At 39.8% G+C, this 23,227-nt stretch overlaps 1 protein-coding gene across 23 annotated transcripts in view; it reads left to right on the plus strand.

Moving 5' to 3' along the window:
- PHF21A (PHD finger protein 21A) overlaps positions 1-23,227 on the plus strand; it is a 191,729-nt gene that overhangs the window by 125,392 nt on the left and 43,110 nt on the right. For all 23 annotated transcript variants that reach the window (XM_044929220.1, XM_044929217.1, XM_044929214.1 and 20 more), the window contains one exon: positions 22,845-23,030. In XM_044929220.1, the coding sequence (XP_044785155.1) occupies positions 22,845-23,030 (186 nt within the window). The remainder of the gene's footprint in view (positions 1-22,844; positions 23,031-23,227) is intronic.

Consider the following 23,227-nt stretch of genomic DNA (forward strand, 5'->3'; position numbering starts at 1 on the left):
ATAGATTACTCTTACATTCTACTGGAAAGTTAAATTTCACAGATTATAGTAAATACAAGTTACAAATTAGTTCCTTTCTGAAAAACATTAGCCATTCCACAATTATTTTGGGGTCTAAGTAACCTAGTTATGAAAGCCAAAGATAGAAACAGATCTTGAGGATGAAGGAAAAGAAAAAGTTACTCCAAGGAGCTCAACTTACCATTAAAGCCCAGCCAGTGTGCCAGACTGTAATGATTTAAATCACTAATGAAATTCATGTTGTTTGAGAGGAATTTTTTTAAACATTAAGTGAGGTAGTAATTTTCCAGTAGTCAAATTTAATGAAAACATTTACTCATGTAAATTGGAGCTTTATTTTTGTATATTACTTTTGCCACTTTATTTGTTTTTACTAAAAATAGCCACTCTTTCTCTTCTATTCCTCCATGAAATCTTTCAGAACCACATCTAGAAATGGCATCATTTTGCCGTAAGTATTTTGTTTTCTCCCCCATCTAGTTTTTATGAAGTAGTGCTAACTCTGCCTTAATTTGATTTGGCATCCCTGCGATTGAACATTTGTAAGTATCTTGTATTATGGCCCATCTGGGTTGTCATAGAAACCAAAGACCTCCATCCTCTTCCCTCTAGTTAAAAATGGAATGCAAACAGGGCTTCAAAGTGACGTTTTTCTAGTACAAGTGACAGCCCTGTGAAGTGCAGAACAGAAAGGTTTCTTATTGGTTTTATTCTCCCATGGCCTATCTTACCAGTTAACTCTGATGCATGCAGTTTTTCTCTTGAAAATCTGGCAAGATACTAATGGAATTTTTAAAATGTCAGCATCAGGGGAAAGAAAGAATACCGCTAATCCCCTTCCTGCTCTTTTCTTATACAGAAATGCAGTGTTAGCTAGCAGTGTTTTTGTTTTCTTCCCCGTGTTATTAGCTGCTCTGTTGAAGCTGTGGGACACGTGGCGGAAGCACTGATTAGTCACCACAACTGTGGCTTTCATTATTTGGTCTTGTTATTTATTTCTCAGGTCAGGTGAATATGGTTTTATCTCATTAAAACCTACAAGCCCATTGGTTAAGTACATGGCAGTAATTCATTGGAATAGAAGTTCATTGATATGGAAGTTTGAACGGCCATATCATTAGGCATTCTGAAACATCGTAGAGACCTGATTCTGAAATCTTAATTCTAAAACACTGCCCCATTTCCACTACCCTGGTAGTTACAGAATCCTTGACTTTGATGATTTTTCAACTTCCACATCCCCCCTCAGGTTCCCTCCCAGGGCAATACATGACTTCTGTGGAGTTTCTGCTTTTAAAGTAGCTAAGTTATTAATAAGTTCCAGGGTGTTATTTAATTTGTGTTAGCAAAATGTCTGGGTTTGATGGTTAAGATTTGTTGAACTATTGATGTGGCATTACTCAAAGTTTAGAGTGTAAATTCTTGTTTTAACATAGATTTTTAATTTAGAAAATGACACAAATAGTGACCTCTGACTATGAAAGAAATAATGAAAAACTGACCTGTAAGTTTATATTCTAATAGAAATGTTCCAAAGGGTTGGAACACAGTCTAAAATCATTAGACTGTTACAGTTGCTGAGTTTTTGGTCAGTTTTAAATCTACTGTTTTTCAATAGGAAAACATTTAAGTCTTTAACATCTACAATTTGACTGTTAGCTAGTTGAGGTAATTGAGTATTTTCTTTAGTCCCACATTTCAACTGTAGTCATTTTCAGCAGTGAGTTCAGAAGGATTATGAGTATTTTCATATCTTGGTGAAGGAAGACCCTGCAACTCCCAGTGGAGTATAAGTAAGAGGTAGGGTTTATCTGCTGTTAAATCTAAAGGTATGAGGATATAGTTTCCAAATAACACTGTATTCCTTGGCGTATATTATAGAAGTGAATAGCTGGTCTCCATAGCATGGCGCAGGGAGTGATTAGCGGCTCTTTATGCTAGACATGTTGCTTGCTTCTTTAGTTTGCTGTCTTCACCTATAATTTGACTGGTACTATTTTGTTTTGCAAGTATCATGCAGTTGAAAGGATTGACATACTGGCCTCAACACTCCAGTCAGTGTAAAAATTAGAATCCTCTCTAGATTATTTCTATTTATCAGTGTCTTTAAAAAAAAAAAAAAAAAAGACTAAGAATGTTGGTAGTTGTTAGTAGAAGTCATATTGCTGCCAGTCTTGTAGGAAGCTGTGACTTTGCATGGAGGAATGGGGCAGATATTTCTCTTCACCACTGCTGTAACTCATCCTCAGGAGAAAAGTTAAGATGTTTGTGTACATTGGAGACAGTAGTACCTTGAACAAAATGAAACATGATGAATTTCTCACCCATTAAGGACACAGAAATTCTCAGGAAGGTATCAGTGTCTCTCATTCCTGTGCTTTGTCATCCCCAGATATCTATTGCTAATAAGCAGCATAATATTTGGTTCTCTCAAGTCTGTGTTTTCAGGTCTATTTCTACACATCATTGACATAGTTTCATGTCCTCTGACCACCAATCTAGTAACTTTTCAGCTCCTTCAGAATTATACATGTTTTGGTCTGCTACATATACATTTAAAAAATTTCCTTTCTAAAAATAGACCTGCATTTCCAATTGCATTTGTTGGAAACAAGATAGATTAATTCTACATTTTATTCTCAAAGAACAGTCTTCTCAAATTCTTTACATAAATCAAACACTAGCATCTAAACTTGCAGTACTGTATTTCTCCAAGGTAAATCTTTTAATTGTTATTGATAGCCCATGTTTAATTGTTTTTGTCTAAAGAAAGCCGTTTGGATTGTCACTGCTCAAATGTACACTCCCAGGTTTGACTTTCTTACTTGTACTGACTCTATTTTCTCTCTGCTTTGTTCACATATTTTTTAAAATCTTCCAGTAATTTTCCTTGTTAATCTATAAGAAATGTTATAGCTGTTTTACACACACATCTTCTATTTTCTGAAATAGCTACATAAATTTCTTAAATAATTTAACTTTTTAATATTATGCCACAAAATCTAATACTGTACTACATGCTTTGTAAGTATATTCAATAAATAATGTCATCAAACCTTGACTACCTATTATAGCCCTAACATCCTTTTAAATCTAAGATGAAAGAATGATTAGCAAAGTGTGTGCAAAATAGCAAGCAAATTGGTAGTTGTGGATTTCAGAGGATGTTCTGAGAACCTTTTCTAATGCTGCTTTAAATTTGTGTGTTAATCACACAGAGAAACCTATCTCTGGATAAGTTGCCAGTCTTTAAAACAAAGAAGACCCAGAATGGTTTGAATTTGTATTTCATGCTCTTGTCCTCTGGGATTCAGTAATCTTTTTAGCCTCTCCACGGTCGTACGTGTATATTTCTGGGTGACAGGCTGATTGCTGCTGATGGTACTGAAATGTTTGATAGGAGCAAACCTGTGTTGCCACCTTCCTCGTGAGCCCAGTGTTCAGAGATGACCTGTTTGCACATGGGCCTGTGGTGTATCATTTTTTGGTACAAGAGCAGTAGAATAAGGTCTGACTCTAGTTGATTGAAGTGGTAGTTTTAGATTCCGATAAGAGGACCAATTGCTGGTGAGGGAGGTTGAAATTGCAGAATGAGTTTGCAGCATGAGGCAGATCGGCCCAGCAGCAGGTTGATTTGCACCGTGAGACGAGCTGCACTCATAAACAGATGGCCCAACAATGAGTCAGAGCAACAAAGTCTGAGCAGGTAGATTGGCTTTTGCCTAATTCTTGACGTGGTTATAGAGAGTGGTTAATGTCTACCACTTTTAAAACTGAAAAATAAGTACTTGGGGAAAGAAATTCCACTCATTAGGAAATGAAAAATATGCGTATTAGGCAGAAGAGAAACCTGACTGTCGCTGGATCTGGACATTGAAACCCAACATTTTCCGGAGCTGCTTCCTATAGGCATGGGCTGGCTTTATCTTTTGGCATTTGGTCATTCAGCATCAGTATGCTGAATACTTCAGCATGTAATATGTAGTAAGAATATCTTAAAATTATGTCTTTGATTCTGGGTTTCAAAGAATTATGAACTATTTAGTTGCAAGCACAAGTTTGATATTTGGGCTAAGAAAAGCATTTTTTAAAAAGGATACCATGGTGGTAAGTGGCCTGCGGATATGAAAGTAATGTTTGTAATGGTATTAAGCAAAAGAAAAATATTAATGGAAAAATCCTTCAGTTTCAAATGTAAAGCATAGAAAAAAAAGTGTAGCGAAACGCCCAGATCCAATCATCCATCTTCAGACAATGAACGCAAACAATCATTTCTCTGCCAGATACTTTCAGAAGTACTAAGAAGCTCATTAATTTTAAAAAACAAGGTCTTGCTGTAGTTTATACCTCTAGACAAAGTGTTTTAAATGTAACATTTGATGAAGAATATGCTGTACCTCTGAATTCTTATACTTTAATCTTCTGATTGTCAGATTACACTTATCATAGACCAATACCCTTAGTGCATAAGTTTGCCAAAGAAAGAGAGTTAGTAGTGAGCAGCATTGTCAGGGTACCTGTGCCCTTCTTTAGATCACTGTGGTTAGGGAATATACCCAGAAACACAAGCTACAATGATGGAAACGTTATTCTGAAATGTTGTGAGGGCTGTGGATGCCATTGGTTAGGGCAAAGGTACAAATTTTGGCTTCTTTTGTTTCCCCAATAATTGGGAGCTTCCCTCATCGCTCAGCCGGTAAAGAATCTGCCTGCAATGCAGGAGACCTGGGTTTGATTCCTGCATCAGGAAAATCCCTGGAGAAGGAAATGGCAACCCACTCCAGTATTCTTGCCTGGAGAATTCCATGGACAGAGGCTACTTACCATCCATGGGGTCACAAAGAGTTGGACATGATTGAGTGACTAAATGATGATTCACGATTAACTGCGCCAGCCCCTATTTCCCAGACTGGCTCAAGCATGTAATACCTGGTCTTTGCTAGGGTAGGAAGAGCACTAATCTACCTTTGTACATATTGAAAGAAGCATTCAGGGCGCTGCATAAAAAACTGCAGGAGAATGCATTATTAATGGGATAGGTCTCGGTCTCTCTCTCTCTGTCTTCAAAAAAGGGAAAAGGGAAATCACTTATGTGTGCGTTGTCAAGAAGGATAAAGATTGACTTAGTGCTAGTTCTTAATGAATTTTTTTAATGAGTTACTGAGAGATACCAAAGGAGAAATACTTAAGTGAGTAAATTCCGGTCACAACAGGCAGCTTGTAGTCACCATTGTGATCTAATTGTAAGAGAGATCGCCCAGTAATTGTGTCACCCTGCAAGCTTTAGTTTATCGAGCCCATTTCTTACAGGGTGCCACATTATCCAAGATTAGAAAAATAGTAATAAATTTGGGGTTTTAATATTATCAGAAGATTTTGAATCACTTTTGGTTTGAATGAGCTCCCATCATCTGTTTGCTGGTTCCAAGACTTTACGATTTTGGTTTGTTTTTGCTACACATGTATAATTGAGCTGAATGTGTGTGCCAGTAAGTAGAGGAGCTGCGGACCCGTGTTCAGCTTCTGCTTAAGTCTGCAGTATTAAAGTGTCCTTTTGTTGCATGTGCTGGTCTTGCAGACTCTGTAGAGCCTTATCAAATGCCGCCAGTTGGTGCTGCTGGTATGAAAGCACAGGGGAGCTCTCATGTGGAAGGTTAATGGAGTGTAATTATAAAGAAAAATGAACTGCTCAACTACTCTCTCTCTCTCTACCTGCACCAAGAGTGACAAGTGCTCTGATCTTTTATAAACCCTGGAGCAGAGGTTTAACCATCTAAAATTATGACAGTATAACTGTCATACACACAAACACCCCGTGACGTATAGATACGCACCCCCGTGTAGGAATGATTCCTTCCTGCTACAGGAAGTCTCGGGAAAGGAGCACCTTCAACCACCAAGAAAAGCTGCTTGTTAAACATTGTACTTTCATGTCACTTCTTCTTTTCCACTCAATTTGTTCCATTTTCTTTTCCTGAAGATGCTTTCCTCCTTCTGATTAGTGGCAAGGCTGACAGCCTGTGCACGAGTAGGTCCATGCCACCGTATCCATCAGACGACAGATACCCTCGCTTTCTCCGGGCAGGTCTGTCGTGCTTGCCCTCACCACTGTCCTTAAATCAACTGCGTCCTTCCAAAGGGGATGGAAACGGCCGTCTCCTCTCATTCTCGGCTGAATAGAGGAGGCTGTAGGAAGCCCGGGTGCCATCTGATGGGTCTTTGTCCTGGGATGTCCGTATAGCAGTGACTGTTAGGCACATTTCTGTGGGCTTGCCATGGAGTTAGATCCTTAGGTCCTTTGGATGAAAATATCACAGGAAATGTTTAGAAAGGAAAATGACAGCTGGGAGGTACAAGGACAGAAAAGGACCAAGGAGACATTCAAAGGGTGTGATTAATGGACAGATCTGTGTTACTCGTATGTCACGTTGCCGGTGAATATAGCGAATCCGTCCTGCTACTGGAACATCTGAAGGGTAAGCGGAGCTGGATTATAGAGCCGGGTTGATTGAGTGCTTTTGCCAGCTCAGCACAGAGTTGAAATAAGGTGTTGCAGAATGATGCCACAACAACAAAACCCCTGACATCTTGTTCTTACCGAGTCTAAAACATTACCACTCCTGGCGAGGCTCTGCTGCCTACTGAGATAAGTAAATTCAGCATCACATACATGAGGCCTGTGGAGACTAAGCAGAAGTGATGGTTGTGTCGCTTGCACAGCAGTCTTACTGACTGAGCCCTGGTCTTGCATGGCGGGTGGGGGAGGGGCGGCCAGGATTCCTAGTAGCAGCTCTGAAAGCAGGGAGGCTGATTGGAAAACCTCTCTGTTTGGTTTGTAGTGTTATTTCTCCAGCCCCTTTGCATATGGATTTTGATCATCTGTGCTTTATTTTAAAAGCAAAATAGTTGTATAGTTTAAATGGCAGTAGGATAAATCTGTTAGTGAATAAAAATTTTAAACCCACCTTGATATTAGTGGCTGGTGTGTAAAGTTTGCTGTGATTTACTCCCTTAAATTCTGGAACCCAGTGTTTTACCCAGTATATATGTTGCCAAGCTTCACAGGTGGCACTAGTGGTTAAAGAACCCGTCTGCCAACGCAGGAAATATAAGAGATGCAGGTTCAATCCCTGGGTTTGCAAGATCCTCTGGCGGAAGGCACAGCAGCCTACTCCGGTATTTTTGCCTGGAGAAACCCACGGACAGAGGAGCCTGGCGAGCCATGGTTCATATGGTTGCAAACAGTTGGGCACAACTGAAGCAACTTAGCACGCACGCACATACATGTTGCCAACATCCATTAGTGAAAGTCACTCAGTCGTGTCTAACTCTTGGCAATCTCATGGACTTTACAGTCCATGGAATTCTCCAGGCCAGAATACTGGAGTGGGGAGCCTTTCCCTTCTCCAGGAGATCTTCCCAGTCCAGGAATCAAACCCTGGTCTCCTGCATTGCAGGTGGATTCTTTACCAGCTGAGCCACAAGGGAAGCCCGTTATGTGTATTAAATTGAAGTCATTGCTCCAGAATTAAAGTTTTTGGCTTGAGGTATAAGGTTAGCAACAGTATCTTAGAATTGTCCATTGTGCTCCACAGGTGAAGGAAGCATGTCATTCTTGTCGGGTTGTTCATCATGTATCCCTCCTCAGCTGCCAGAGGGAATATCTTTGATGACGGACAGAATTACAGTCTTCTGGCCTTTTGGAACAAGATATCTAGGACATCTCAATCCCTTTAAGAACATTCCCAGCTCTTTTGATGCTCAGAGCCTATAGGAAGTTTTTCTAAGAAGGGTCACTCTCTGTGCAGTTTGCTCCAGATCCATCTATGCCATCCATGCCTCGTCTCTGACTGTCCCATTTCCCACCTTGACTGTATCCTCGGGCGCCTCTCCTGCTTGGCCCTTCAGGTCATTGTGCAGGCTGTTCTTCTTCCTTGGCTTTCAATGGCCTGTCTTTGTTTCCTGGCAGTTACTGTATCTAGAGACTGATGCCCAGCAGAGGACGTTTCTCCCCCTGGCTGATCTCCCCACACCAGTTTTAGACAGTCCAGTATCTAAAAGATACTCCACTTTTAGACAGTCCACTTGGATGTCACCCAGCCTCCTGTCAACCCCAGAAGGACTGGCTCAGACAAACGAGCTTCAGCTCTTTGTTCAGTGAACAGAGCTTCATTCAGACTAGTTTTCTAGAGGAGAGGAAGTCCATATTCTAGTGCCCTTTTTACTATGAAGTAACTGCATAACTTTTGGCTAGTCATCAATCACCTCAGTGTCCCTGTCTAATTAAAGACAGTTGTCTTAATTCACCCCACAGAGTAGTGAGAATCTTATTTGATAAGAGGGTATGAGAATTTACAAAGTGCTGTATCAACGTATGATTGCTTAAGCTGAAAGAAGCACACCATTAGGGAAATATTTGTGAAAATGGAATCACTTTTCATTTAGGGTTCACTCAGAAAGTAAGATTCTTGAAAAATTATTAATGAATACATATGTTTATAACATGGATTCCTTTTTTTTAATCATGTAAACTAAACGATTTTGAAAAATCTGGAGTACTCAGAAATGAGAGCCAGTTAAGTATAGGAGATGTTTCTGGTGTTGTGGTCGGATTCCAGGTCTGATGATTGCATTTTGCTTACTGTAATTCCCTGGGCAGCTTCAACAAGGTGGTTTTCATTTTTCTGACCTCTGCAGTGTGGCTGTTTAAACAGCTGCTTTCTTCAGTCCTAGAGACAGCTGTGGTTCAGTGGTAGAGAAAGTGATTCCAGCTCATTCTTATGTTGGTGTTACATGATGGGGCGGAGGGTAAATTGTCTACAAAGTACTTGAAGCTCTTTGGATAAAATTGGCACAATTATGGAACATATTATTACTAAATTTTTTGTTCTTTTATATTTCGTGTATTGTTGTCTGTTTCTCTTAAGATATTTTTCTCAGTACCCATTTATCACTTGCTTTTATGTCTGCGCTTCTTCCCACTGAAGTCTCAACCTAGCCATTTAACAATGATAAATAAGATTTTGATTAACAGGAAAGCCATTTGAATTTTGGGTTTATCTGAAATTCTTTGACTTACCTTTTACTGTTGAAAAATTTGCTAAGTAATGACTGATCCCTTTCCTAGTAACTATAGTTCAGTGAATTTACTGTCTAAAAGTTGAATACTGGTAACACATGGGCTTAATCTAAGGAACAAAGATATTTTAACAGTGTTAAAAGCAATTCTTGTGTTAGGGTTTTTAGACAGGTCATTCCCTCTCCAGTTGACTGTAGTCCCCAACACTCTCTATTATCTCATAGCTGGCCTGCTTCGTTCACATGCATTACCTGCTTGACCCTTGTTCATGTGAATGTTTAATCCTTGAATGAAACTATTCTTCAATGATTTAGCCTCTTTGTATTGTGTCAGATCATCATTGTGAGTGTTACTAGTTTTCTGTGTACTGTGCTTATAGAGGTGAAAAGTAAAGATCATGTGATTGTATTCTTGCCATTTAGAGATTCACAGATTTATAAACAGAAGAAAATATTGAATACTGAGTGGAGAAACTGAGACCAAGTTCAGGTAAATAACTTACCCAAGGTCACAAACAAATTGTATATTAATAGATGTGAGAACTTCAGGTCCTTACCAGCAAGTAAAATAATGCGGTGAGAGGAAAGATAGAAATTAGGTATCAGGAACTAAAACTTTTAAGTCTGACTCTGCCCCTAACTTGAGACCTAGATCCAGTCCCTTAGATGCTCAGAGCCTTACTGTCTTATCTGGCAGGTAATAGCTATTTGATACTATTGTTGTTGTTTTTATTGTAATCATTCACATTCAGTTCAGTTCAGTCGCTCGGTCGTGTCCGACTCTTTGTGACCCCATAAATCGCAGCACGCCAGGCCTCCCTGTCCATCACCAACTCCCAGAGTTCACTGAGACTCAGGTCCATCGAGTCAGTGATGCCATCCAGCCATCTCATCCTCTGTCGTCCCCTTCTCCTCCTGCTCCCAACCGCTCCCAGCATCAGAGTCTTTTCCAATGAGTCATCTCTTTGCATGAGGTGGCCAAAGTACTGGAGTTTCAGCTTTAGCATCATTCCTTCCAAAGAACACCCAGGGCTGATCTCCTTCAGAATGGACTGGTTGGATCTCCTTGCAGTCCAAGGGACTCTGAAGAGTCTTCTCCAACACCACAGTTCAAAAGCATCAATTCTTTGGCGCTCAGCTTTCTTCACAGTCCAACTCTCACATCCATACATGACCACTGGAAAAACCATAGCCTTGACTAGACGGACCTTTGTTGGCAAAGTAATGTCTCTGCTTTTCAATATGCTCTCTAGGTTGGTCATAACTTTCCTTCCAAGGAGTAAGCGTCTTTTAATTTCATGGCTGCAATCAGCATCTGCAGTGATTTTGGAGCCCCAGAAAATAAAGTCTGACACTGTTTCCACTGTTACCCTGTCTATTTCCCATGAAGTGATGGGACCAGATGCCATGATCTTCGTTTTCTGAATGTTGAGCTTTAAGCCAACTTTTTCACTCTCCACTTTCACTTTCATCAAGAGGCTTTTTAGTTCCTCTTCACTTTCTGCCATTATATTGTATCTAAAAATCAAGAGACTACTGTGGTATATTCAGACAATGGAATATATATGGGGATAAAAAGACATGGAAAACCAATATGTATTACTAAGTGAAAGAAGCCAGTTTGTAAAGGCTACCTACTGTATGATTGCAACAGATGACATTCTGGAAAAGCCTAAATTATGGAGACAGTAAAATGATCAGTGGATGCCAAGGGTTGAGGGGTGCAGAGTTAGAGCACAGAGGATTTTTAGGCAATGAGACTATTCCATATGATATTACAATAGTGGATACATAATTATATATTTGTCAAAACTCATAGAACGTACAACATTAAGAGTGAATGCTAAATCCTCCTACACCGTTGGTGAGAATGTCTGGTACAGCCACTATGGTGAACAGAATGGTAGTTTCTCAAAAAACTAAAAATAGAGCTACCATTGTTGTTCAGTAGCTCAGTGGTGTCCGACTCTTTGCGACCCTATGGACTGCAGCACACCAGGCTTCTCTGTCCTTCACCATCTTCCGGAGCTTGCTCAGACTCATGTATATCAAGTTGGTGATGCCATCCAACCATCTCATCCTCTGTTGTCTCCTCCTCCTGCCTTCTATCTTTCCCAGCATCAGGGTCTTTTCTAATGAGTCGGCTCTTCGCATCAGGTGGCCAAAGTATTGGAGCTTCAGCTGTAGCATCAGTCCTTCCAATGAATATTCAGGATTGATTTCCTTTAGGATGGACTGGTTTGATCTCCTTGCAGTCCAAATGGTTTTCAAGAGTCTTCTCCAACACCACAGTTCAGAAACATCAGTTCTTTGGCACTCAGCCTTCTTTATGGTCTAACTCTCACATCCATACATGACTACTGGAAAAACCATAGCTTTGACTAAGCGGACCTTTGTTGGCAAGCTAATATCTCTACTTTTTAATATGCTGTCTAGGTTTGTCATAGCTTTTATTCCAGGGAGCAAGTGTCTTTTAATTGCATGGCTATAATCACCATCTGCAGTGATTTTGGAGCCCAAGAAAATAAAGTCTGTCACTGTTTCCATTGTTTCCCCATCTATATGCCATGAAGTGATGGGACTGGAATGCCGTGATCTTCGTTTTTTGAATGTTGAGTTTTAAGCCAACTTTTTCACTCTCCTCTTTTAAGAGGCTCTGTAGTTCCTCTTCACTTTCTGCCATAAGGGTGGTGTCATCTGCATATCTGAGGTTTTTGATATTTCTCCCAGCAATCTTGAGCTTCATGCAGCCCAACATTTCGCATGATGTACTCTGCATATAAGTTAAACAAGCAGGGTGACAGTATACAGCCTTGATGTACTTTTTTTTCCAATTCAGAACCAGTTTGTTGTCCCATGTCCGGTTCTGTTGATTCTTGACCTGCATACAGGTTTCTCAGGTGGCGGATAAGTTGGTCTGGTATTCCCATCTCTGTAAGAATTTTCCTCAGTTTGTTGTGATCCACACAGTCAAAGGCTTTAGCTTAGTCAATGAAGCAGAAGTAGATGTTTTTCTGAAATTCTCTTGCTTTTCCTGTGATCCAGTGGATGTTGGCAGTTTGATCTCTGCTTCATCTGCCTTTTCTAATTCCAGCTTGAATATCTGGAAGTTCATGATTCATGTACTGTTGAAGCCTAGCTTGGAGAATTTTGAGCATTTCTTTGCTAACATGTGAAATGAGTGCAGTTGTACAGTAGTTTGAACATCCTTTGGCGTAGCCCTTCTTTGGGATTGGAATGAAAACTACCTATGATTGGCATGAGAGCTACCATATGATTCAGCGTCCGACTCGTGGACAGATACCTGGAGAAAACTCTGATTTGAAAAGATCCATGCACCCCATGTCCATAGCAGCACCATTTACATCATGCAAAAGGACATGGAAGCAATGTAGATGTCCATTGACAGATGAATGTTTAAAGAGTGGTGTGTATATATATATTCAGCCATAAAAAAGAATGAATATATGATTTGCAGCAACATGGATGGACCTAGAAATTATCATACTAAGTGAAGTCAGTCAAAGACAAATATATGATATCACTTATGTGTGGGATCTAAAATATGGTACAAATGAACTTATTTACAAAGCAGAAACAGACTCACAGGCATAGAGAACAAGTTTATGATTACCAAAGAGGAGAGGCAGGGATCAATTAGAGTCTGAGATTAGCAGATACAGACTGCTGCTGCTAAGTCGCTTCAGTTGTGTCCGACTCTGTGCGACCCAATAGACGGCAGCCCACGAGGCTCCCCCGTCCCTGGGATTCTCCAGGCAAGAACACTGGAGTGGGTTGCCATTGCCTTCTCCAATGCATGAAAGGGAAAAGTGAAAGTGAAGTCGCTGAATCTTGTCTGACTCTTAGCGATCCCATGGACTGCAGCTTACCAGGCTCCTCCATCCACGGGATTTTCCAGGCAAGAGTACTGGAGTGGGGTGCCATTGCCTTCTCCGAGATACAGACTGCTATGTATAAAACAGATAAACAGCAAGGTCCTACTGTAGAGCACAGGTAACTGCAGTCAGTATCTTATAATAACCTGTGATGGAAAAGAATGTGTATATATAACTGAATTACTTTGCTGTACACCAGAAACTAACACAGCATTGTAAATCAACTATACTTCAATTTTAATAAAAAGAGTGAACTCTGGTATAAGCTGTGGATTTGGGGTGATAATGATTTATCAGTATAGGTTCATCAGTTTTAACAAATGTATCATTCTGTTGGGACTGTTTGATATAGGAGGCTGTGGGTAGGGGAGCAGGTAATACATGGGAATTCTCTGTATTTTCCACTCCGTTTTACTGTGAAGTTAAAATTGCTTTAAAAAATTAGGTCTGTCACAGATACAGAGAGCAAACTAGTGGTTACCAGTGGGAGGACGGAAGAGGAAGGGGCAGTATAGGGGTGGGAATTAAGAGGTACAAACTATCAGGTATAAAATAAGCTGCAAGGCTATATTGTATAGCACAGGGAAGATAGCACACATTTTATAATAACTATAAATGGAATATACTCTCTGAAAATTGTGAACCACTATATTGTACACCTGTAACTTATATAATATTGTGTATCAAGTATACTTTAGTAAAAAATTCAATAAATTAAAAAATATAAATGAGACAACAATACAAAATTAAGTCTATTTAAAGAAAAATAAAGGGAGACTTCTTGGCAGTCCAGTGGTTAAGAAAAACAAAGAGAGACTTCCTTGGCAGTCCAGTGGTTAAAAAATTGTATTTTCTTATCCAGCTTGTCAGGCCCTTCCACTGCTGGGCTCGAGGGTTCCATCCCTCACCAGGGAGCTAAGATCCCACAAGCTGCACGGTGCAAACAAAAAAGATTAAAAAATAAAATCAAACAGCAACAGCAAAAACAAACCAAGAGACGCGTCTTGTGTTTAGTGAAGTGCCCTCTTCTCTTTTGACCCTCACTATCTTGCTGGATGTGGAAACTGGGGAACAGTATGGTAAAGAGTGAGCTACACCTTCAGAACTAAAAAGTATGCTAACAGAAGATAAAACAACAAATCATTTTTACTGTGGCCATACCATCTTTTCTAAAAATTAGAATTATGTGCTTGCATGTGTGTCTGTGCATGTGTGAGTGTGTGTAAAGACTTTAAATACTTGTGTAGAGATTTGTGGATTGGATTTAGTCATTTTCATAGCTTGTGAAAAATGTTTTTCTTCATACTTAAGATTTAATACAAATTAAAATTTCTTAACGAAATGCTTTGTTCATGCTTTTCTTCTGTATTGCTGTCTGTCTTTCTAATTAAAATTTCTAGTACTGACCGTTTAAAACAAAGAAAAGCCAAACCTGCTCTGAAATTCTGAAAGATGAGTTCAGGTTTCTTCTTTCTCTGTTGCAGAAAACTCAGACTAAATACAGAGTAATGCAAATCGTTCTTGGTCACGTGTCTTGTAAGATCCAATCCCTTGAAGTTAACTATCCCTCATCTTGGCAGCCTACGTAGGTGATAGAATTGCTTCCTCTGTTGTTTCATGCGGGGTCTTGTCAGAAAGTATATTTATAAACTGTTCATTTTCTTCTTTAAGTGATTATAATAAATACTTAGTGATAAAATACTGAAGCTGAACACTTTGAAATTAAGAGATATTCATTTAGCAGCTTTGGAATCTTTTAATCTGTGTGATTATGCTATTATGGTAGATGATAAAAAATATGCTGTTCAGGTTGTACTTTCATCAAATACTTACCAATGCGAAATATCAGTGTTTAGTGATTTATAAGCCCTACTTTTGTTTCAGTGTGAGGAAAGCGTTACATTTCATCAGAAATATTTTATACCTGATATATCCTGCCCGACACAGTATAGTATTCTAATACTCTTCTCTTTTTATCTCATTTAAGAAAAAAGCTGTAAAACTGAGGATCGTGAAAAGATATCCTCATCCTTGGGATTGATTGATCCGTGACTCAGTGCGCGTATTCTGCTCAGAATTTGGTCAGATAGCCTGTACGTTTGCCTCTCCTAGAATCTGATTCTGTCATACGTTTCTGTGAAAACAAGGCTTCCTGCATTATCTCAAATTGTACCCAGGGCTTGAGTCACCAAAACAGTCTGTTGTTATCTGAGCAGTGTTCTGTAAAATAATAGAGGTTTTTGGTTTTGTTCTTCCTTTTCCCTCCCCCCATTTTAGGATCATTATTGTGCTTAAATTGTATTTTCATATCCAACTTGTCAGGGACAGCTACTGTGCAGCCATTTCCAGTCATACTTCTTTTGTGAGGAGAACCATAGCAGCTTCAGGGCAGAGCAGTGAGAGGATTTCTATAGTGTATGGGACAACTCTGACATTAACAAGGCAGTGCTGCCTTTAAAGTTGTGGGGTAGAACCGTGGAACGGTGAAGGACAGGCTGGTGGTGCGTGCAGGTTTGTAACAGATAGTTACAGAGGGCCACGAGTTGTACTGAACTGGAGCTTAATTTACAAATTAATAGTCTGTGTGTCATATCTCACTGTGGTACAAACACAATGATTCAGGCACTTTTTTTATATTAGCAAGCAGCTAAATTGTACAGATTATAAATGGTTCTTATGGTTTTTTTTCTACTGTTCGCATTACTGTATCTAGGGTCTTTGCTGGGTCAGGTTACATTTAAATTGGACATCTATTTTATGTATTCAGAATAGGGCCCTGAACCACTAATAGAGGTAGAAGAATCTGGGCTGTACGGATTTCTGCACAGGAAAATATTCTTTACTGTGTTTGATTTCTGAGATAAAAGGGCAACAGGTAGCATTCTCTTTCTGAATCCTGTACTTTGTTTGGTGATTCTCATTTTTTAAGAAAATAACATAGTTTGAACAAGCATAAAATGTTTGGCTAGATGTTAAAAATAAAATGATTGAAAGATAATTGACATTGAAAAGAAAAATCACATTTAATTAGCGGTTGCTCTGAGCTTAAAACTCATACTTGAGAAATTGTATTATTCATTGGTTATCTCTGCTTTTCACATTGCCCTTGACAATTTCCTAAGCACTCCCCAGCATTTATTCATTTGATCCTCAGCATTTTTCTGGAGCAGGCAGGACAGTATAGTTTAGTACGTCAAAGAAACATAGAGAACTTAAATGCAAGCTAACTGGGTTCTGATTTTGGCTTCCTTCCTCTTTTATTATGGATAAATATATTATAACTACCATTCCCAGCATGCAGTGCTGTTTTTTAGTCTCTCTTTGTTGATACTGTTTTGTCCCAGCATCTGGGTGTGTTACATATTGAAACACTGTAGTTCTCCAGGGACTGTTCTCTCTTGAGTAAATAGCTACACTCTTTCTTGTTTGATGCAAATTAAAGATAAGTTCTCAGGTTCCTATTAGAAGGGTTCATAGATTTAGACAAAGTTTGACTATCGCTGTCTTGGCGGTCTTTTATAGTCCTGCATAAGGAGTTGGGGGAAGGTGGGGTTGAGCTTACCTATTAGAGCGTGAATGAACTATTATAAGAAAAAAAGTAAACTGCATTTCAATCAGGCTGTCAAATAAAAGATGTAATCCCCAATGGAAATGGGATATAAACCCCATTGATATGAATAAAAGGTCTAATCTCCTGTAGGGCTGAATGTAAAATCTATTGTTGTAAATATCTGTGTGTGTGTGTGTGTTAAAGGAAGAATAAACCCCAAAGAATATTTTTTTTAATTAAAAAAGCGAAAGTCTAATCATTATCATGACATATGCATTCTCTACCATCTGTTAAGCATCCATGTAGAGAATTTTGAACTTTACAGGAAAAAACCCTGATAATTCCAACTGCTGCTGTTCCTTAATTCATCTAAATTGTACTGTACAAATTCTGTGACCCCTTGCAGAACTGTAAAATATCTGTGTTCCCAACTCTCTAAGACCAAACAAATCTGCTTTAGTAGACAATATACACAGTTCATGTATTAGATGAGGTGTAGATACTATGTGGCCAAACAGGTAGTGTTTCTCAAGAATATATTCCTTTTAAAAGAGGCTTGTAAGGTTAGATGCTATTTGTCTAATTCTAATGCTGAAACTGAATGTCAGAGTGTTTGGGGGAAACCTCCTAGTGCCTTACCTAATGAATGAAATGTAATTTTTATCTGAGTATATATAAATATTTAAGTACATGTGTGTATTTTCTCTCTCCATCTGTATTCTTCTTTTGGCTGCTCTGTGCAGTTTACTAGATCTTGGTTCCACAGCCAGGGATTGAACCTGGGTCCCAATGGTGAAGGCCTGAGTCCTAACCACTGGACCACCAAGGGATTCCCCTAAGTATATTTTTGTAAATGCTGCCTCCAATATTCCTCCTTCTGCTCCCCTGTCTGAATTCTGTTCTGTGTGTCTCCCCTGAACATTCCCTCTAATAACTTCAGTATGGATCTTCCCGTTAAATTTCAGTTTTAACATCAAGAAGGAACTTATTTTGAGTTTATTGCTTCTTTTCCGTTTTTTTGTTGTTGTTGTTGATAAAATGGTGGAATTGTCACTTAATTTTCTATTTCCTTTAAATAGCATGTAGCTTTTACTCTGGATTGTAATTTTGTCATTGATGTTATGCCAGTAACATACCCTGTTCTTTAGAGAATAATTACGTGGCAGCATTCTGAAGACTCATCTGATCTTTCTACCTTTTCACTGTTATTGAGTATTGGTGTTGCTTATAAATACAGTTGATTAATTCTCAGTTGGACAGTAGAAAGGGTTCTTTTCTCTTTCTAAATTCTGAGTTTATTAGCAAATGTAAATTTCTCCATGTTAGTTTTTCTGCACACAAAAAACTTAGTATCCTGTTTTCATTTGTGCAGTTGGTAAGTCTGAAGACCTGGAAAGTTTTTTCATTGCATTTTTGGTATGAAGATGGGTAAAGTTTTTCTCTTGATTTTCTGGATTTGTGAAAAGTTACATGCCTCTATCAGTTTTTGGTATGAAGAGGCAGGGCTATATTTTCTGATTGTGTGGTTGATCAGGGAGGAAAAAAGATGAAGTTTTAAGGCAATGCTGTGTGAGAAGATGTTTGAGTGGGTGTAGCCCTCTCATAACTGTACACGAACAGGTAACGCTGAATGGAACACAAGCGAGCTGAGCGACTGTGTGGAAAAACAGGGCCTTGAAGCACAGTGTCCAGTTGTGGAGGGCAGTGCTTGTGTCTGGAGTTGCTCTTGAGTGAGGCTTTCTGAAATTTGTGTGAGGGTTTGATGGGAATAAATTCGTGGCTTGAGTGGAAGAGTAGGCTGATCTTCCACCATTCCATCTCCCTTGTGTGTTGACAAAGGCCATGGCACTTGGAGTGACTGACTTACATAGCAGAAAAATGAGCCCGATTTTCTGTTGAATTGACCTATAAACTTCTGTGTTTTTCCTTGGGGTCTGTCTTGCTGTCGTGTGACCACGTTGATAGTATTACTGAATGTCACAATATTTATCACAGCGACTACCTGTCTCAGAAACTGTGACTTCACGTGTCAGGGACTCTGAACCCTTCTGCCTGAACAAGCCCTGGTGAAACCTAGTGATGCGAGTGTCAAGGGAATCGGAGGCGTGGAGTCACGTGCTGGGTTTCTGGAGCACTTCTTGACAGATGAATTGAAGGGGGCAGTACTAGCCATTCTGGATGTCTGGCACACTGGCCTATTGTTTATAGAAAATGTATTAAGGAGAGAAGAGAGCAAATTGTTCACTTTTCCTCTCTCCTTTCTACCTTCATTCTTTCCAGCTTTTCCTTTTCCAGTTCTTTTGTCCTTCTTCTCCTCCCTCCTTTTTAGCTCTCATTAACTTGTTTTTTGTTGTTGTTCAGTTGGTAAGTCGTGTCCAACTCTTTGCAGCCCCATGGACTGCAGCACTACAGACTTCCCTGTCCCTCACCATCTCCTGGAGTTTACTCAAATTCATGTCCACTGAGTCGGTGATGCTATCTAACCATCTCATCCTCTGCTGTCCCCTTCTTTGGCCTTCAGTCTTTCCCAGCATTTAGTGAGTGACAGATAGCCAGTTTGTGAGACTTCGCCTTTTCTCGAAGCTTCAGGATAATGTTTCAAGATAATTAGCAATGTTTAAGTTGAGTATATGTGAATGACATTGAAAATACCTAGTTGCTTATGCCAGTATAACCTTCATCCATGACCAGCAGAAGTCATGATTTCTTTGTTTAAAACACACAATAGCAAGAGTGTATAGGCTCACTACCTGTGAAGATGAGAGACTACTTACTTAAGAACTTTGTTTGACACCACAGACTAAGACTTATGAAACACTGTAGCTCTATTCCCTCACTGCCACCCAGAACTGGTACAGGCCTAGATCAGGGTCTTACTGAAGTTAATGTGATTACCATTATTTGCCAGAAGCTACAAGACTGAACTAGAACAAGCCTGGATGTGGAACCTAGAAAAGCCAACTACTGCACAGGGCAGCTCTCCTTTATTCAGTTCAGTTTAGTTCAGTTGCTCAGTCGTATCTGACTCTGCAACTCCATGAATTGCAGCACGCCAGGCCTCCCTGTCCATCACCAACTCCCGGAGTTCATTCAAACTCAACGTCCATTGAGTCGATGATGCCATCCAGCCATCTCATCCTCTATAGTCCCCTTCTCCTCCTGCCCCCAATCCCTCCCAGCATCAGAGTCTTTTCCAGTGAGTCAACTCTTCGCATGAGGTGGCCAAAGTACTGGAGTTTCAGCTTCAGCATCATTCCTTCCAAAGAACACCCAGGACTGATCTCCTTTAGGATGGACTGGTTGGATCTCCTTGCAGTCCAAGGGGACTCTCAAGAGTCTTCTCCAACACCACAGTTCAAAAGCATCAATTCTTTGGCGCTCAGCTTTCTTCACAGTCCAACTCTCACATCCATACGTGACTACTGGAAAAACCATAGCCTTGACTAGACAGACCTTTGTTGGCAAAGTAATGTCTCTGCTTTTGAATATGCTATCTAGGTTGATCATAACTTTCCTTCCAAGGAGTAAGCGTCTTTTAATTTCATGGCTGGCCCTTAAAAGAGTGTGCATAGTGTCTGTGCTCATAAGAAGGAGCACCTCCACTCCAGAACTCATCTAACTTTAGATCATTGGTTTTCAGAAGGCAGTGAATAGGAGTTTAATTGACGTAAAGAATCAACCTGAACCTTGCTTTAAAAAAAAAAAATCCATAGACATGCACAACTATATGCTGGATATTCTTCTCGTCTTCTGGTGAACACAGCAAGGACTGCCAGGGCAATGCATTTCTGAGCAGCTCTCTGAAATATGTTAGCGCCTTCTTTCAAAGGAAGCATTACACAGCTCATGTGATCTGACCTGTGTCCAGTCTGCACAGCTCTCTGTTTTTTCTTTCTTTCCCTCTTCTCAAGGCCTAGTAAGTTTGCAGGTGTTATGCTCCCACCTCCCCTCCCCTCTTTGTTTCAGGCCCCGGGGGAGGAACAGTTGTGAATGCCTGGTGACTCACTGACTCCCACGGTCCTGATTCTGGTTCTGATTGGGCGTCACCTTGCTCTAGCCATATGGCTGCAGAGTACTCTAGCCTGCGTCCCTTTCTTGTTCTTTCCCCTACTGTTCCCTTCTGTTGTACAAAACACGAGGAGTGGGTTCCGAGCTTTGTCTCTTGCTTCTAGTTTAACCCAGTTAGGCAGTAAGTGGAAGAGCACAGTATATTTCCCAAGGATGGCTGGAGAGGAGAAAAACACCCTTTCCTTTTGTGCCTGGTATAGTAATGATTTAGTTTCCGGTGCTGTTTTTGTTCAAAGTCTATTTTTTGGCAGATATCACATTTATGTTTGTGTTGTTTCTCCTCCTCCCCCTGATCTGAGCTGGAGGTGTGTTTTTGTTTTGGTAAAGACTCTCTAGTCCCTTTCTTCAGCTGCCGGTGCTGCACTTTAACTAGTTTGTTAATATGTTTAATTAATGCTGATTAATATGTTGGGGAGGGGGACTGAAAGCAGCTCTAAATAATTATTTAATTGTTCAATGTCTAAATGTTGTGGCAGTCACCAACTAATAAAACCTACATGTGATGCTCAGAATTATCCACAGCACCCCTGCTGTTACTCCCGTTCTCTTAAACTGTATCCATTCCATTACTCTGCCTTCTGTATTTGAGAAATAGGATTTTGAAGACTTGAAAGTTATTTTTATAAGAATTTTATATTTTTATTAATTTGCATTTTTCGTATTTTGCAGATGGGTTTCTGGAAATACTTTGAACTCTGCATCTTTCTTTTTTCTTTTTAATGTTTAACTTCTCAGAGAGGCAGTGCTGGCAGAGTGTAAAGTACAGCCTACTCCCCCTTCACCAGCCTTTATACGATATTTTCATTACCTAAAAAGAATCAGTAAAAAAAAAAAAAAAAATTTTTTTTTTGTCAAGAATGTATTTTGTATTGGCTTAACATTAAAAAAAATCTATTTTGTAAATATCTTAATGTTCAAGTAGGTTAAGCACATAACCTGCAGGTTTGGCTTCTTTAGAGAGTATTGTGTAGTGAAGTTGGTTGGAGTCATAAGCACGAATGTGAAAATCAGCCTGGCCCTTATGGTTTCACTTAACCCCTCATTTAGTGATCTTTATTTATTTCTTCTTCTCTATTTAAAATCTATATTAGAAAATAGCAGTCTGCTTTTGTCAGAAGTAACAAACCTCAGCTGGTGAACTCACCTCAAAAGCGTAAATGAGGAGTGCTGCTTAGACTTTCTTCCAGCCATTGGGGCCGGAGAGTCAGAGCCCAAGGCAGGCCCCAAATGGTCAGTGTACTTTCTCTGAGCCATTTGCCAGTCTTCAGTTCCACCGCTCCACACGCCATGTGAAGAGACATTCACTTGGCCACGTCGTTCTAGATGCAAAGTTTAGTTGCAAACGAAGTTAAGCCTGCGGCTCCGTGAAGTGTCACTTTGTTGAAATGTAGTATTATAGTAATGAAAGTTTCTGAACATACCATTTTCTTTGATTTCAGTAAAGTCAGGGAAACAAATTTATCTGAAAATTTCATCCCATATACTCAAAACCCTACTCTGCCTAAACAAAGTTTTCATAATCCTGTTACATGAGGTACCTGTTTCAGTAATTTAAAGTCTCTGTTGTGTATATCACATGGTGCTGGGATCAAGGTTTCTTAAAGTCTGTTTAATGTTTTAAACTGGGGTACATACATGATGTTTGTTTGATTAATAAAAATTAGTATGACTGGTATCTATGTTATCAGATGCAAAAGAAAAAAAATGACTAACAATGTACACCACTAATAATTCTGAGTACTTTACATGAGGCATTTTGGTACTTGTAAGAGTCTTAAGGTTATTGTTAATTACCTCATTTTACAGAACAGGAAATTGAAGCACAGATAGGTTATGTGACTTGACCAATGTCATATAACTGGTAAGTAGCAGAACTGAAATTTGAATTGAGGCAGTGTGTCTCCAGAATCATGTGTTTACTGCGACTTTAAACTGTCCTTCCAGTCCGGCACACCAAGTAATAAGAGCCAAGGAGTCTCAGCTCTGCTGTGGGCCCTCCCTTAGCTTTTCTTCTCATCTGTGGCTCAGCTTCCCTTTATATATGAAGTGTTTCTTATGCCATGGGTTTCTTCTCAGTTGTCTTATCTGTTGTCTAAATTTTAGATGTAACCAGTTTTAGATTTAGCTGGTTCCAGAAAAGTTGTCAGGGGCATATAATTGCTGCCTATTTCTCTACAGCTGATAGAACAATATTCTAATAGATTTTATTCTTTTTTCTCCTCATTTGCTAGAAAAGAGTAGTTGAACAGCTACGGAAGAACCTGATAGTAAAGCAAGAACAACCAGACAAGTTCCAAATACAGCCGTTGCCACAGTCTGAACACAAACTACAAACAGCACAGCAGCAGCCGCTGCAGCCGCAGCAGCACCACCACGCGCAGGCGGCTGCGTCCTCCCCCGGCCTGACCGCGCCGCAGGTACGCCTGTGCGCCGGCACCCGCGCTTCGTGCCGTGGGCTGAGTTGTCGCTGGTCACGGAGAGCTAGGTCCTGTTTCAGCCTGTACTAACAAGCTGAACCAGCGCTGAGCAGAAGTTCTTTTGGTTACTTTTTTATACTGTGTCTGGGATAACAATCACTTGGAATTCATCGGCAGAAAGAAAGAACATTACCAAA

The sequence above is a fragment of the Bubalus bubalis genome, chromosome 16, assembly GCF_019923935.1.
Source record: "Bubalus bubalis isolate 160015118507 breed Murrah chromosome 16, NDDB_SH_1, whole genome shotgun sequence".
In the NCBI taxonomy this organism is placed as follows: domain Eukaryota; kingdom Metazoa; phylum Chordata; class Mammalia; order Artiodactyla; family Bovidae; genus Bubalus; species Bubalus bubalis.